This window comes from Ursus americanus, chromosome 10 (assembly GCF_024610735.1).
Source record: "Ursus americanus isolate L20-20 chromosome 10, mUrsAme1.1.p, whole genome shotgun sequence".
Lineage (NCBI taxonomy): Eukaryota > Metazoa > Chordata > Mammalia > Carnivora > Ursidae > Ursus > Ursus americanus.
This window is the reverse complement of record NC_142136.1, coordinates 546,602-562,446: the sequence shown is the minus strand read 5'-3', so window position 1 is coordinate 562,446 and position 15,845 is coordinate 546,602. Positions and strand designations below refer to the sequence as shown.

Genomic DNA, 15,845 nt, shown 5'->3' with positions numbered 1-15,845 from the left:
GCATTGGTGCCCCAGGAGCTGAGGGTGGGGCCTGGGGTGTCGTCGACGTGTGCATGCATGCAGCATCACGCAGCCACACGCACAGACCCAGCACACGCCACAGACCCAACACGTGCACACATGTACACACACCACACAGACCCAATACATGGACACACACGCACGTATACCCAACCACACATACGTGTGCACACACACATGTGCGTACATGTGCACATGTGCGCACCACACCCAACATGTGCACACAACACAGACCAATACGTGCACACACATGCACAACCACACATACATGTGCGTGCGTGTACACAGCCACACACACGTGCCACACGTGCACAGATGTGTACCACACCCAACATGTGCATGCACACAAGCACCACAGACCCAACACGCGCACACTCGTAACGTGCATACACATACACATGCACAACCACACACGTGCACACAACCACACACACATGCACACCCAACCACACATACATGTGCATGCGTGTGAGCACACAACCACACACGTGCGTACATGTGCACCACACCCAACATGTGCACACACATGTACACGACATAGACCCAACACGTGCATACATGTGCACACCCAACCACACACATGTGCATACGTGTGCACACACAACCACGTACACATATGCATACACATGCACACACTCAGCCACACGCCACAGGCCCAACATGTACATACACGTGCAACCCAACCACGCACACACACGTGCGTACATGTGCACACAAGCGCCACAGACCCAACACGTGCACACGTGTACATGTGTATATGCATGCACACGCACAACCACACACATGCACACCACCACGCATACACACGTGCATGACGTGCACAGTCACAGTACACGTGCACACAGGCACACTTACACAGCATGTGCATACACATGCACACCACCTCGCTTAGCACCTCCCAGGCACTGCCATCCGGGGAGCCTTGCTTTGGAGGGACCCCTCTCCTTTCCTGGGGCCCCTTTTCCCTAAGCGCCCCCCCCGGAGATCAAGGGGGTCACAAGCACACAGCCTGGAAGAAGGAGCCGCGGTTTTCCAGCTCTTGAGCACATTGGGGTTTTGTGTGTGACGTAATCACCAACACCACGGCTGCCGGTGCTGCTTAGCTTCGGTCCTGTGTTGTGGAGAGTGGGCTTAGGTGGAGTGTTGGGTTCGGTTGGTACAGACGTGGGGGCTCCCCGCCCTGCCTCACTGCCTCGTCTTGCCTCGTCCTGACAGTGACCTGACCAATGGTGCGGACGGCATGCTGGCCACGAGCTCCAGCGGGTCCCAGTACAGCGGCTCCCGGGTGGAGACCCCCGTGTCTTACGTCGGGGAGGACGAGGAGGAGGACGACGACTTCAATGAGAACGAGGAGGAGGACTGACGCCCGCCCGCGGCCCGCCCTCGTGGTCTGCGTCGGGAGCACTGGTTTCGGGAGAGACTGCTTCTGCCATGGGCGTTTGTTTCTTTTTGGCCTCCTCCACGGGAGCCGGCGGTGAGCCGTCGACTGGCCGTGTGGCTCCGATGAGCAGGCGAGGGCTGTGTCCCGCGGGGTCTTGGGGTGAGCTGTGGTGCGCTTCCACGCCAGCGGCGACGCAGGGCCTCTCTTCACTGTCTAGGATTTTGTTTTCATTGTCTGTTTCTCATTCAGAGTTCACTTTGCTCCCTCCTTGCTGCGCGCACGGAAGCGGTGACACTCCATCCACGTCGCAGAGTGAGACGTCGTGTTGCCGCGGCCGGTGCGCCCGAGCGCCGTGTGTCCTCAGCGTGTTGGGAACGGCGCAGCTGCTGGGGGCGTGTGGCCCCCTCCCAATGCCGTCCGCGTCTGGGGGCCCAGCGAGCGGCGGGCTCTGCTCTTCACTGTTCGGCGCCATCGACTGTATCGTGACTTTATTTTCCCTTAAATTATATTGACTGTGTGATTCCATCAAGTTTATATATTTTTTTTCTCTATGTTGCAGCAAATTGCGAAGTTTCTTTGTTTTTGTTTTGTTTGGCTAAAGTTTCCTGCCGTGCTGGTGCAGCCGCGACGGCGGTGGAAGGCTCGGGCGTGTGCTCGTGGACAGTCCGCCTGATTTCCACAGGCGGGCGTGAACTCTTGTGTCGTTGTTTACAGGCCTGCACATCTGTCATCTAAGGACACAGACTGAAACAAGCACCGTCTCTGTTTCGTGAGCATCTTCCTGTATCTATGATGAAGTTGACATTAAATAGAGAGAATGTTCTAACAGTTTTTTAACTCAAAATTTGTCAATCATTTTTAATAGTTCTTTTTTTATAAAAAGAAAAAGGAATTTCAGGACAGGCAGTGGCCCCTTTTAAAATTTATTCACAAAGAACCATTAACCGCACAGTCGCCGTCAGCTGCCTGTTCTAAACAATAGTCTTTTTATTGAAACACAAATAAACTTTTCTGTAATATTTTATGGAATATAAAGAGACTTTAATTGTTTGACTTGTTTAACTTGGCACTGTTAGTTTTTATTAATAAAACGCGCATGGGCATTTTAAACAAGCTCTGTGTTCCTCTAATTCAGGGTTCTTGTCCACAAGTTACTTCTCTTCTGTGTCAGTCTTGCTTCTCACCAAGCGAGGGGTGGTTGCCAGGCCAGAGGGGGGCCCGGTGGACACGCCGAAGTGCATCTGTCCTCCCGTGCCTGCGACGCGGACATCGGCCCCCGTCTTTCTCCTGAGTCCTCGGAGTTGAGACAGATTCTGGGGGTTTGACCTTCAGGAGTAAGGTCGTAAGGTAAGAAAGGATAGTGAAGTGTCGTACGAATGTGCAGAAGACCAGAGGCCTCGGAGGGGCGTCCGAGGTGCCGTGGAGGAAGTGGCAGCTGGTGTTTTCTTGCCAGTCGTGACTTCCTTCCACTGTCTCAAGAGCAGCAGGACCCGGGGGGGCGGGGGGAGGTGAATGTGCGGCCAGCGAGTTCTGGCGCTCACTGGCTGCTGCGTGCCCCGTTGAGGTGACGCGTGCGGGGCAGCCGGCTCTCGGGAGCATGGGCCAGCAGCTCACAGACTCCACCTGTCCTCGGGTGTCTGACAGGTTTCCTACCCTCAGCTGTGTGGGGCCGTGTCGCTCTGTGGCCGGTGACGTTGTGCCTGGTGCTTGCGTCGGATTAGGTCACCAGGTCACGTGTCGTGGCTGGTCTCGGGGGGTGCTCCAAGAGAGCAGTTTCGTTTGATGAGAATGCTGTCATTCTGGGATTTTGCACAGGGACTGGCGTGAGCCACCTGCACGTCCCTGGGTGTTGGAGGGCGTTCTTGAGTCTGTGGCTTCCTCTGGGGTTAGGTCCCACCGTATGTGTGACGCCCTCACGCCTCACCTGCTCTCCTCCTGCAGCTCTGTGTGTTCTCGGGGGCGACCCTGCTCCAGCCTCGTCTGAATTTCCCTGACAGGGGATTGAAACTTTAAGAAGAAGATTTTTAAAGAGAAGGTGATTTTTTTGTTATATTTTCCCCTTATCAGAAAAGACATGGTTGTTTTACATAGAATAAGAGTGATTTTAATGTTTTATTTTAGGAATAAAATAAAACCGTTTAGGAATTCCGTTCTTTAAGAGCAAACCTTCAGAATGTCCGTTCTCGTAAGGCGTGTTTCTCTGAGAGCGTGCGCGCAGGTACCCGGATTTCATCGACTTTAGAAAAATTAAGGTATAGGGAGGAGCATGAAGTCTGCCTGGAACAATATTTAGGGTCATGCTGGTCGGGTAGCTGCTGCCTCAGGGTTACCATGTCAGCCCAGCGTTTTTGTCATAGCTACAAATTCGGGGTCAACAGAAAGGGTTTCGCGAGAGGCCGTTGACTCTACACTGAGTGCTCGGTGCACAGGTGTCTGCCTGCCGTTCCCTGGCTGGCTGCACAGCGTGGGGAGGCCTGGTGGGGAGCAGTGGGCAGCTGGGTCGCGGTCCGCACGGGCCCGCGGGCAGGCCGGCTTCCCCTCTCTACTGCTGAATGTTGAGCTTGAACTCCACTTTCCCTTCGTAGGGGTCGTGCGGGTTGTCGAACGTCACATGCTCCGCCAGGATCTTGCACACGACGAGGACTTCTGTGTTTCTGGGGATGTTGAGAAGCTTCGCGGCAACCAGAGGGTTGCTGTAGTGGGGCTGGAACACGTGTGGGAAGATGGGAGGACGAGAGCGTTAGAAACCACGTGGCAGCTGTCCCGTTAGGCAGCAAGCCTGCCTGCTCGGTCTGCGTGCGGCCTGCGGCGGCTGTGCACAGCTTGCGCTCTCTGCCACGTGTGGGACTCGCTCTCTCCGTTTAGGAACGAGGAGAGCCATTCTGGGTAGGGAGACAACACCAGTGACAAGTTCAAGTTCAAATTGTATTTGATGAAAATTAGTATAAAAATAAAACAGGAAAAATCGAGAGATTTGGAGGACATGCTTTATAATGGGTATATGGTTGTCTGAAAGGATTTGGGAAACTGGGAAAGCGCTAGGTTTGGTATTTGTGTTTTGCACGTGAGCTGTGTTTTCAGGTAGGGAAACACCCAGAGGGCTACACGGTCACCTTTGTTTCATTTGCGTATGTAAAATGTTGATGGCTTTCCTTTTGCCAGTGATTGCTAGATTTGGGAAGATTCTGCGGCTGTCGTCCGCGACCCGAGAAGCAAACCTACCTGCGCCTTCTTCCCGTAGTAAGGGAAGTAGTGGAGGCTGAAGGTGCCGTTGGGTGGGTAGTACTGCACCTGCAGGGGCCGGGCGTCCTTGTGCGGGTCCTGGGGCAGAGAGGGCACTGCCTGAGTGCGGCACGCGCTTCTGTGCGTGTCTGCGTGTATCAGCACATGCGCACTGCCCGGCGGGCAGCTGGAGCTCGTCCAAACGCAGGTGGAGGACACTCGTGTCTGTTAAAAGCTCCAGGCAGCCCACGCATGTGGACACACACCGAGACAGAGCCTTGCCCCGCAGCGAGGCGGGCTGTGGGGGGTGGGGCGCTGCCGCTAACAGCAGGGAGCCTTGGGTCGAGGCCCCCACCGGGAAAACAAGCGTTAGAAAGTATTTCATGACGACACATTTGTTTTTTTGGTGTTGTGCTCAAAGACTGGTTTTGAGAAAAACGGGAGTAAATTAGTGCCAACTCTGAGCAGGTTTTTCCAGATTGCTACCAAACGCTTGGAAGTCGTTGGTGACGCGCTGTCCCAGGTGCTGCTTGAAGCAAGTCAGTAACAGAGATACACCGTTATTCTGGCTGGGTTTCTGTGCCCTGCAGTAACGCTGCTCTGAGTGATGGTTCGTGTGACCGTGGGTCTGGATGGTCGGGCCGGCTGCTGCGGGGCACCTAGGGGAACGCGGCTGTGGTGGGGCCGCGCACTCACCAGAAGGGCGCAGTCCACTCTGGGTGCTGTGCTGTTGCTGGGGAGGAAGTTCACGATCTGGAAGGAAAGGGCATCCTTGTGGCTCTTCCACCGCGTGCGCGCGTGAGCGGCTTGTCCAAGCTGGGGCTCCTGCCGGCACCTCCTTCAGCCGCAACCCTGCCCCAGGGTGGTCTTGGCTGCCGGCACGTGGCAGAGGTGGACGGAGGGGCCTGAGCCATGGCTGCCCCTCTCCAGTGCTCCGCAGTGCCCTGGGGTGCCCGCCTGTGCTGCTCCCACGTCACACTGTCTTGGCCTCCTGGGTCCCAAGCCTGTGTCCGCCTGCTCGTGCCTGGTGCCCTCCCCACACACCTGCCCTGGTGTGCATGGCTTCCCCCGCCAGGCAGCACTGAGACCCAGCGGGGACCCAGGAGTGTGGGCCATTCACAAATGCGTGGCTTCCCTGGGTCTCTCTGGAAGGAAGCTGAGGGGCTGCATGCGTGTTGGCTGGCCCGGAGCAGAGACCCCCAGCCCTCCTGCCTTCCTTGGCTTCCCGTGGCGTGTCCCCCACCCCTGCACTCCAAGGCTGGGTGAACCATGCCCTCCTGTGGTGTGCTTGCCCTGGCCTGTTCAGCTTCCCATGTGCCCGGCAGAGGGTCCCTGGCCCAGATTGAGAACCTCTGCTCGGGATGGGTCCCAGCTGTCCTCGAGTCACCTGTACGCAGCCGGGCTGCTGTGAAGCTGTGGTGCGCACACGGCCACCCTGAGCAGCCCCGACTCTGCCTCTCAGAGTCCAGATGCTGCAGAGCGTGACGTCAGGGCTGTGTCTGAGCACGTTCGGGTTGTATTTGGGGGAAGGTCAGCTCCTGAGCCAACGCGACAGGTGCATGCTGAGTGAAGGTGCAGAGTAGGAGGGGCCGTGGCCCTGCCAGCCTGGGCCCCTGTGCAGGAACGCACAGGGTCACGCAAGGGCTGGGCACCCTGGCCCCTCCAGGCCACGGCTCTCTCCACCTCACGTGGGTCTGGGGTCTGCAGCCCCTCTGCACTCACCCTGTTCATCTTAATGATAAAGCACGGCTTTCCTTCCGCAAAGCCGAAGTTGGGGTCCATCAGGCCTGAGCAGTTTTGCAGCATGTCTGCTGTGAACTTGCAGGAGAACTTGGTGTGGTTTGGGGCCTGGAAGCTTTCCTGGAAGAAGTACTTCTCGGAGGTGCAGTTGATGCTGTCCTCCTGGGATGCTGGCGAGTAGCCTGCCAGGACAGACGTGCCTGTGGGCGCCGACCTCCAACCACAGCCACCTGGGGCTGGCGGGGGGGTGGCAAAGCCCACACCCCTCCGTGAAATTGTCTTAGGGAAAAATGGGCGGGAAGCGCATTACGTCACCTGCCAGGAAGTTGTGGAGTGTGTGCACGAGGTCCACCCAGGTCCTGTTGTCAGAGACGTTGTAGGAAATGTCCAGGCCTTTCTCCCCATAGACATCCGGCCTCAAGGTCACCCCTGGAGAGAGAGCACGACACATCTTAGTCCGTTCCCCCTAAAGTATTGGTCACACCCCAGCCACTTGCTGTGGAGATGGTGGGTCACATGAAGAGCTGGCCCAGCCCGGCGGCCAAGAGTGGGATGCTGCAGTCCTGGCTGGGCCTGGGTCCTCGAGGGCCCCTGGGTGAGGAGGCTGCGGCCAGGTTCCTCTGCAGAAGCAGCTCAGGAGGGACCCGCCCTCCTGGGAGCCGCACCGTCAGCGCCAGGCCTGCCTGGCCGCGTGGCCGGGACTGTGTTGCTAGATGAAGCTGTTTGAATGCACATTTGAAACTCTTCAGTGGTTTCGGTCGGTCCGAAAGCAACATGGACAACGTGTTAATTGTACAACAGGAAAAGATGCCCCATGCGTGGAGTCGGAACAGTTGTGTGCCTAGTGGGCACCCTCACTTCTGTTCACGCAAAAACACACAAACCCGTGTGTGTCATAAATTAGGTAAGTGGGATCCTAGCACTCAGGTCCTATGTGATCTTCCATTTTCCAGTGCCATCACGGTCACGCCGACTCACCTCCCGTCCACAAATACCGTCGTGCTTTGCCGTGTGAATGTTCCACAGTTTACGAAGACAGTCCCGCTGGGTGTGACCTCTCACGTATGTAAGCTAGTCTTCTCTTGTTCCGTGGATGCTGTGGAGTAACGTCTGTACGAGGTTTAAAATCAAGACCTCGAGAGGATCTGACCAAGAAGAGGAAGTGGGTACCCCTGACGAGGGCCCACTCCGTGCGTGCGCCACAGCCGCTTCCCGTGGTCTCACGGCTCGCTCATCCACGTCAGTGGCAGCTGTCGCCCTCCCCTGCCTTCCCTGGCCCTTCCACCCACTGGGTTTTGGACCACAGATGTCTTCTCACACATATCCTGAGTCCAAGCCTGATTAAAAGAATGGTGTTGTCCACAATTATATTACGGTTGCGCCCTGAGGTTGGTAACGTCCTGTGCTCTGCTCTGAAACTGTGCTGAAAACCCCCATGGCGGACTGTTGGTTGGCTCTAAAAATGACACCCAATAAAGCACTTTGGCGTCGTGATCACTGATCAAGGGATTCACCGAAGACCCCAGCGGGAGAGCTGGACCTGCCCGAGGGAAACACGGTCCCCCCAGCTCTGGTGTCTGAGCCCGCCGTCTCTTGGAGACTTGCGTTTCCTGTCCTCTCCCGGGGAAGTGCAGGAACCGCCGACGGGCATTTCCGGGGTTATTGCTTCCTGAGAACGTGTGAAGGACGTGTGGCCGACGAACGTTCTGAGTCACTGTGCTGGACATTGTGTCTTCTCCCTTGACCCCTCTGTCCCTCCCTTCACCCCAGCTCCCTCCTGCACTTCCTTATTTGGTTTGTGCACACAGCGGGGGTGAGCGGCCCCCCAGGGCCGAGGAGGTGCGGCCTGTTGCAGGCGTGGAGTCCTGTTGTCTCCAGGGACCCTCTCTCCCCTCGGTGCTGACTCGGGGGCAGAGGGTGTTCAGCCTTTGATCCGAGCCTCCGCCCTCGAACAGGACGGTAGACAAGCTGCTCAGAGAACACCGCGTTCTGAAGAACTTGTGGTTACGGACGTGAGCCTCCCACAGAGAAGCCTCAGTGCCGAGGGACGTCCAGTAGGAAGCAGAAGCCCCCTCCTTCCCGCAGACGCTCCGCTGCTCATCTCCCCGGTGACGCGTGCACCCTCCCAGACGTGTCCTCTGCGTATCCGCGTGTAAGGTAGGTGAGGGGAAGACGGTCTCTATACCAAGTCTGTTTTAACAATTAAAACTAACCCTACATCACACTATCATCTGGGGCCACCATCCTCAAAAGAAGCTGAGGGGCTGTCCCCACCCGGGTGTGCCCCTTCAGAACCCTGGGGCCACCAGCGGGAGCGGCCCCGATGCGTGGGGTCCTGGCGTCCAGGCGTGAGACACCGGCCACGTTACCTGGTGACTTTAGCTGGTCCTGGTAGTCGGGCGTGTAGGGGTCGAGCGTGCACATCAGCGTGTAAATGCACAGGGCGAAGATTCCGGTCATCACCACGTAGAAACCCACGTAGTAGAGGCTGATCCACACTGTGGGGAGAGGTGGGGGGAGGCGGCCGGCCTGTGGGACCAGCGTTGGGCAACCCTCGCTTCTCAAGTTCCAGAGTGTTCTCATCACCCAAGAGAGGCTCTGTACCCCTTAACTTAAAAGTCCTTAAAAATCCTAATTTATAGGAACATAGCTTAAAAAATGCTCTTCTCAAATCTAAGGCTGAACCTTCGGGGCTGCCCCTCAGGTGTGCCCACTTTGTAGGCGTCTGCTGTCAATGGGGATTAGAGGCTTTTGGGGTCATCTGGTGAGGGAGGTGCAGCCTAGCCAGAAGCCCTGGCAGGATCTGGGTCCTGGGGCCTGGACTGCTGGTGGCTGGTCTGTGTGTGTCCTCCGAGCAGCCCATCCCTGCCTCCCCGCCCCCCCACCCCCAGGCACGTACCCCAGCGGGACAACGTCCGGCCCAGCATCTGCCCCGTGTCCGGGTTCCAGCAGTAGCGTTGGAATTCCTCCATCCGCTGGCTGCACGACTTCTTCTCCTGCAGTGCTGCCATCCTGCGGAATGGTGCTGCCCACACCCAGCCCGAGAGGAGAGAGCTGCTTCTGGGTTTTATAGTCCCCTCCTCTGGAGGGCAAAGGCACTGTGGGGACCGGCTCCAGGCGTCGTTGATCACACCTTGCTATCCAAACACAGTGGCTATCAGACGCCCCTCCTCGCGGGATGCCCTTGGCCACGTCCTTGTCTGTCCTGATACCGACCAAGGAGAAGGACTTTGCCGCAGGGGCAGTTCCTCAGGAGTGCAGGGTGAGTGAGGACCGTGGCTCTGTGCCCGAGATGGACCTGGTCTGAGCTGATGGGGGTGGCGACCCAGGGGGCTCCCGCCACTGTCATTCCTGCGGTTATCACTTGCTGGGCAACACATCTGGCAGCGACGACGAGGCCACGTGTGAAAGGGGCCAGAGGCTCTGTTGTAGACGAGAGGGTTCAGAGGGTTCCCACCTTCACCTCCCATCACTCCTGATGCTTAGGTGATGAGGGTGCAGTCCTCTGAGATCTGTTGTTGGGGTGGGGCTGGGCCCTTTGGGACTGCTTTGCATCTATGAGGAATTCACAAGTCATACAGCCTAGAGGTACTTTCTAAAATTGAAAGCACGCCAGTGCCTGGCATCTTCTTGAAATGCAGTTCTGACCCAGTGGAGACCCACTGGGCCCAGGGGCTCCTGGTGAGCTGTGCCGCTGGCTTTAGGGCCGCAGCAGTGTCCAGGCGTGGCACGCTTGGCCTGGCAGCACATCCGCGTCTGCTGGGTCTCCTTGGATACTTCCGACACCTGTCTCACCGCCAAGCTTCTGAGGGAGCTGACCTGCCAGATGGCCTGAGTGCCCAGACAGCTGCAAGCCCCCAGACCATCCTGGTGCGTGACGAGATCCAAGAGACCTCGGCAGCTCACGTAGCTGGGCCCGCGACGTCTGCTCGCCAGGGTGCCTAGCTCTGCAGTTAGGTGAATGGAACGTGCCACAGCCTTTTCACAAAGATCTGAGTCAAAGCCTGATGAAAATACGGGTGTTGTAGACAGAGACCTAGAACTTAATTTTTTGTCACATCCGGGTTTTCCCTCTGAAGGACCGTGTAGCCAAATTCGAAGATTTCTTTGGGAAGAAGGAAAAGGGACAATGCTCTTGTAATTGTTCTGCCTTATTTTCTTTAGGATGATTTAGAGTTTTTAACAAAACAGGCACCTGGAGATTCAGAGGGAATAGTCCATTTTAGTTTGGACTTGTAAGTCTTTAATGAGCCAATTCTGTGTGTTTTCTGTAACAGTTTTCATTCACAACTTTGGAATTTTGGGTCGGTAAGACACAGAGTGGCATGAGGCTGCGGTCTAATTGCCCACAGTCTGTGGGCCTTGGACCCCAGTTGCTGGGGCCTGAAGATACAGTGCAGCGAATGTTGCCCGCAGAATGAATGCCACCCTTGTCTGGAAAGTCTAGATGCCCTCGAAATGAATACGATGTGAATTCTTTCTGAAAGTCATTGAATGAAATCTTCCACATTTCGTGGAAGCACGTGAAAGTATGTGTGCTGAACTGCACACACGTTATCAAAATGACCTCCCTGTGGGGAGGAGAGGCCGGGAGAGGGCGGCCTCCTGCGCAGCGTGCTCTGAGGACGGAGGACAGATGCCCCGTAAGGAGCAGGCTCCAGGCAATGTGGGGAGCCCGGGCTTCTCCCCAGCCTGGCAGTAATGAGGTGGGGCCCACCCCTCCTGCTGCTGGAGTAGAGTCAGAGAAGCCAGCTAAACCGGAAGGGTTATATAATAGGAAAATGTCCAGGTTTCAGCTGATTATCATGCATCAGACCAAGAGCCAGGAAGATTTCAAAATGAATTAAGACAAGAGACACTGATATCAAGGTGGCAGGGTTGTTGAAATCAGAGATTTTAAGGCAGTTATGATCAAAATACTTGAGTGAGCAATTATAAACATGCTTGAAACAAAAGGAAGAAAAAAAAGGCTCAACAAAGAGAAAGTTTAAGGAAAGAAATAGAAGATACAGAGAAGACCCGATGGAAATTTTAGATTCAAAAAACATAATGAAAATGAGAAGCTCAGCAAATGGATTCAACGGCATAAGGGAGGGGACAGGGGAAGGAGTCAGTGACATAGAAAAAAAAGCAGTAGACCTGATCTAAACAGTAGGAAGTAGATTCAGAAAAAACTGTGCAGTGCCTCGGGTCTGGACGACTGTAAGGAAGACGTGACATCCGTGTTGTCAGAATTCTGCGAGGAGAGAAGAAAGGGCAGGGCTGGAAACTCCCCAAACTTGGCAAATGACATAAACCTGCAAGTTCAAGAAGTTGATTGAAACCCAAACAATATAACTCTTCCAAAATCCAAGATGCATCATCATTAAACTTTTGAAAATTGAAAACATACACCCCAAATCGAGAAAGCGTCCAGAGAAATACCATTTGAGTTACAGAAGATGATTCATCAGGAGCCAGAATCAGAAGGAGCTGCAGAATGTATTTAAATGCTGAAAGAAGAGACCAGTCACCAGATCCTGAATCCAGCACAAATATCCTTCAGGAACAAAGGGGGTCCCAACATTCTCAGACGAAGGACAAGGAAAAAAGGTAATTTGTCACCAGTAGATTTATCCTAAAAGGATGTCTAAAGGAAGTGCTCAAAACAGAAAGACAATGTTAAAAGAAGGAACGTTGGAGGATCAGGAAGGAAGAAATAATACGGTAAAAGCAAAATATGGGTAAAGGCTATAAGCTTCCTTTTCTCCTTGAATTTTCTAAACTATGTTTGATGGTTGAAGGAAAAACCATAGCATTGCCTGATATTCTAAATGTAAGTAAGTGAAATAATGTAATTATATTATAAACAAGGAAGGATAAAAGGAGGTATATTTCTGCACTTTACTTGAACTGATAAAATGATAGCAATTGAGCCCCACGTAGGGAGGGCTCAGTGCTCGGTGGGGAGTCTGCCTGATGATTCTCTCCCTCTGTCCCTCCCCTCACTCATGCGCATGTGCTGTCTCAAATAAATAAATCTTTATTTTTTATTATTTTTTAAGATTTTATTTATTTTTTTGACAGAGAGACAGCCAGCAAGAGGGGGAACACAAGCAGGGGGAGTGGGAGAGGCAGAAGCAGGCTCCCCGCTGATGTGGGGCTCAATCCCAGAACCCCGGGATCACGCCCTGAGCCGAAGGCAGACGCTTAACGACTGAGCCACCCAGGCGCCCCTAAATAAATCTTTAAAAAGATGATAGCAATAGAATGTGATAGGTCATGTATATATGATACCAACAGCAACCAATAAAAATCTGCGTAAAGAGATACACTCAAAAATACTATAGATAAATCAAAATTGAATTCTAAAAAATGTTCAAGTGACCCATGGGAAAAGTGGAAAAAGAAAACAAATGAAAGACAAAAATGGCAGACTTGAGCAACAATAACATTAAATGTAAATGCTATAAATACACCAATCACAAAACGGACACTAGATTTAAAAACATGAGCCAGCTCTAAGCCATCTACAAGAGCCTCGTCTCCAATAGGGTGATTAGGCAGGTGAATAGGAAAGAATGGAAAGAGATGCGTCATGCAAATCCTAATCAAATGAAGCATGTATGGTTAAATTAATATCATAGAGACTTCAAGCAGAGAAATTACAAGAGACAGAGATTGTGTCATGGTAAAGGGTCCATCCACCAAGGAGATGAAGCAGCCCTCAGTGTGTGCACCGAACAGCAGAGCTGCAAAGTGCGTGGAGCAGACGAGTAAAACTGAAAGTAGAGACAAATGCACGAGCTTGGTGATGGGCGCCGACGCTTCTCTCTCAGCAGCTGGTAGAAGAGCTGACTAGAACACCAGCGTGGGTATAGAAGCATCAACAGTACTGTCCACCAGCAGGATGCCGTCGACATTTGTTGAGCACCCCACCTGAGCACAGCAGAGTACGATTTCTTTTTAAGTGACCTTGGAACATATACCAGGGTGGACCATATCCTGGGCCATAAAATGAAGCCCAACAAATTCAAGGGAGTCGAAATCATGCAGAGTGTGGTCTCCAACCACGACGCAATCCAACTAGAAACTAAGAACAGACAACAGGAGGATCTCCAAACGCGTGAAAACTAAACAACACACTTCAAATAATTCGTAAGTCAAAAGGGAGTCTTGAGGGTAATTAGAAAAGAACTACGGAGGACGATGAAAAACAGAAAACATCACAGTTCATGGGATGTAGCCAGAGCCAGTTCGAAGGAGAGTTTGCAGTTCTAAGTGCATTCCAAGAGAAAGTCTCAAGTTAATAATCTAAGTTCCCACTTGGAAAACTTAGAAAAAGTGGGGGGGGGGTAGCAAGTAGAAGGAAAAAAGATAAGAACAGAAATCAATGAAATTAAAAACAAAAGCAAAAGGGAAAATCCATGAAAGAGCTGGTTCTTTGAAAAGTCAATAAAATTGACACACCTATAGCAAGAGAAAAGACACAACCAAATTAAAAATGAAATATCACTACAGACCCTCCAGACATAAAAAAGGGAAATGCCACACACAGTTTTATACACATAAACTCGACAACTTCGATGAAATTGGCTTCTTCCTCAAAAAACACAACTTGTCCAGTTTGAAATAGATAGTTTGAATAGCCTTATAAATATTAAGGAAATTGAATTTGTAATTTAAAATCTTCCCAAAAAAACCCTCCAGGCCCTGATGGTTTCACCGGAGAATTCTACCAAACATGTCATGAAGAGCACGAATTGTGCCCTGTGTCCTTCGGGAAATAGAAGGGAACTTCCCCGACTGATTTATGAGGCCAGGACACCTTTCACCAAACCAGACAAAGACAGCACAAAAGCAGCAACAAAACCTACAGATCAAATCCCTCACAAATATAGCCACAAAAATCCTTAACCAACGATTGGCAAATTGAGTCCAAGAATGTATAAAAAGCATTAAATGGGCAGCCGGGTGGTGGAGTCAGCCGGGCGTCTGGCCGGGTGGTGGAGTCAGCTGGGCGTCTGGGACTTGGTTTTGGCCCCGGTCCTGATCTCATGGTCCTGGGGTTGAGCCCCGTGTCAGTTCTGCACTCATCGGGGAGTCTGCTTGACAGTCTCTCTCCCTCTCCCCATCGTGCTCTCTCTCTCTCTCTCAAATAAACGAATAAATTAAAAAAAATAAAAAGCATTAAACACCATGACCGAGAGGGATATGTTCTAGAGACGCAGAGCTGGTTGAATATTCAAAAATCAATCCGTGTAAATACCCGACTTAAACAGGCTAAAGAAGAAAAATTATGGGATCATATCAGCTGATGAAGAAAAAGCACTTGATAAAATTCAAAATCCATTTATGATAAAAGTTCTCAGCAGGCTAGGAATAGACAGAAACTTGATTAAAAGCGTTGGCGGAATCGCTACAAGCCAGCATCCCATCCAGCGCCAAAGGATGGGTGTGTCTACCCCACGCCTGAGAACGAGGCATGGATTTCTGCTCTCACCTCTCTGAGTCAACCGCGCGCTGGACTTCCCAGCTAGCGGAAGAAGCTAGGAAAGAAAAGGCATACAGACCAGAAAGGAAGAAACGAAACCCCCCGTTTTCAGATGACAGGGTTCTACGTGTGTACAATGCCCAAGACTGCAGAACATCTGGAACGAGTGAGTCCGGCAGAGGACGCAAGGTTAAGGCCCCCAAGTCAACGCTCTCATTCACTAGCAACGAACACATGCATACCAGCACCACTGGCAATCGCTCAGAACAAAAAGGACTATTTAGGTGTTACTGAGACAGAACATCGTCTGCTGAAGGCTGCGTGTGGGTGAGGACAGCAGTGGGGGTCCCAGGAGAGGAAGACCGGTTGTGTTCACAGGCTGCAAGACTCAGCGTCCTGAAGATGCCGGTTCTCCCCAGGCTGGCGCACAGGTCCAGCAAGATGTTTCTGTGTAGATATGACAAGACTTCCGTAACATTTATACAGGAAGGCAAAGGAAGTGGAATATTTTCTTCCATACTCTGAATAGTTTTGAAAACTGTGTTTTGAAAATTATTTTTGAAAAAGAGCAGTAAAGTTGACGACGCCATCCACTCGGTGCTGAGGCCCGTCATCTGTTGCAGGTGTTACATACAGTAATGGAGACAGTGGTGTTGGTGGAGGGACCGGACCAGCACCGACCACGGCGACGTGCCCACCGCGTCCCCAGGCAGCTCAGGACAGACGCACAGTCGCGGCCCGCCGCTGAAGCAGTCTTTGTTTCGGCAAGATCTCTGCGTGACTGTGGTGGCGGGCGCGGCTGGGGAGCACGGGCTGAGGGCACACCGACGAAGCGCCGTAGAGGCTGCAGCGAACCCCAGCCGCTGTCCTGTGACCCCGGACAGGTAGGCAGGAAGGGCGTAAGGAGGGGACGGCGGCGGCTCGTGCAAGTTCTCCCTCGGGCTGCCCTGCCTTCTGCTCGCACCCGCTTGCAGAACCTCCCTGCCTCCCAGCACGGGGTGGGCTGGT

The 15,845-nt window shown here is 53.1% G+C and overlaps 2 protein-coding genes across 3 annotated transcripts in view; one reads left to right on the top strand and one right to left on the bottom strand.

Moving 5' to 3' along the window:
• TFDP1 (transcription factor Dp-1) overlaps positions 1-2,452 on the top strand; it is a 43,017-nt gene extending 40,565 nt beyond the window's left edge. For both annotated transcript variants that reach the window (XM_045772985.2, XM_045772984.2), the window contains exon 12: positions 1,237-2,452. In XM_045772985.2, the coding sequence (XP_045628941.1) occupies positions 1,237-1,384 (148 nt within the window). In that variant the 3' untranslated portion in view covers positions 1,385-2,452. The remainder of the gene's footprint in view (positions 1-1,236) is intronic.
• A 993-nt stretch (positions 2,453-3,445) lies between these two features.
• ATP4B (ATPase H+/K+ transporting subunit beta) lies at positions 3,446-9,503 on the bottom strand. The gene is made up of 7 exons (XM_045772988.2): positions 9,264-9,503; positions 8,734-8,862; positions 6,680-6,793; positions 6,347-6,546; positions 5,321-5,377; positions 4,625-4,723; positions 3,446-4,106 (listed from the first exon to the last, which is right to left on the bottom strand). The coding sequence occupies exons 1-7, from the start codon at positions 9,373-9,375 to the stop codon at positions 3,945-3,947; spliced, it is 873 nt and encodes a 290-aa protein (XP_045628944.1). The 5' UTR covers positions 9,376-9,503; the 3' UTR covers positions 3,446-3,944.
• Between the last annotated feature and the right edge of the window lie 6,342 nt (positions 9,504-15,845).

Excerpts from the sequence above, each read along its gene's own strand:
- ATP4B (XM_045772988.2), bottom strand. The coding sequence starts at position 9,375 with ATGGCAGCACTGCAGGAGAAGAAGTCGTGCAGCCAGCGGATGGAGGAA. Across the intron at positions 6,794-8,733 it reads GGACCAGCTAAAGTCACCAG|GGGTGACCTTGAGGCCGGAT; the intron begins GTAACGTGGCCG and ends CTCTCTCTCCAG. Across the intron at positions 5,378-6,346 it reads TTATCATTAAGATGAACAGG|ATCGTGAACTTCCTCCCCAG; the intron begins GTGAGTGCAGAG and ends CTTTCCTTCCAG.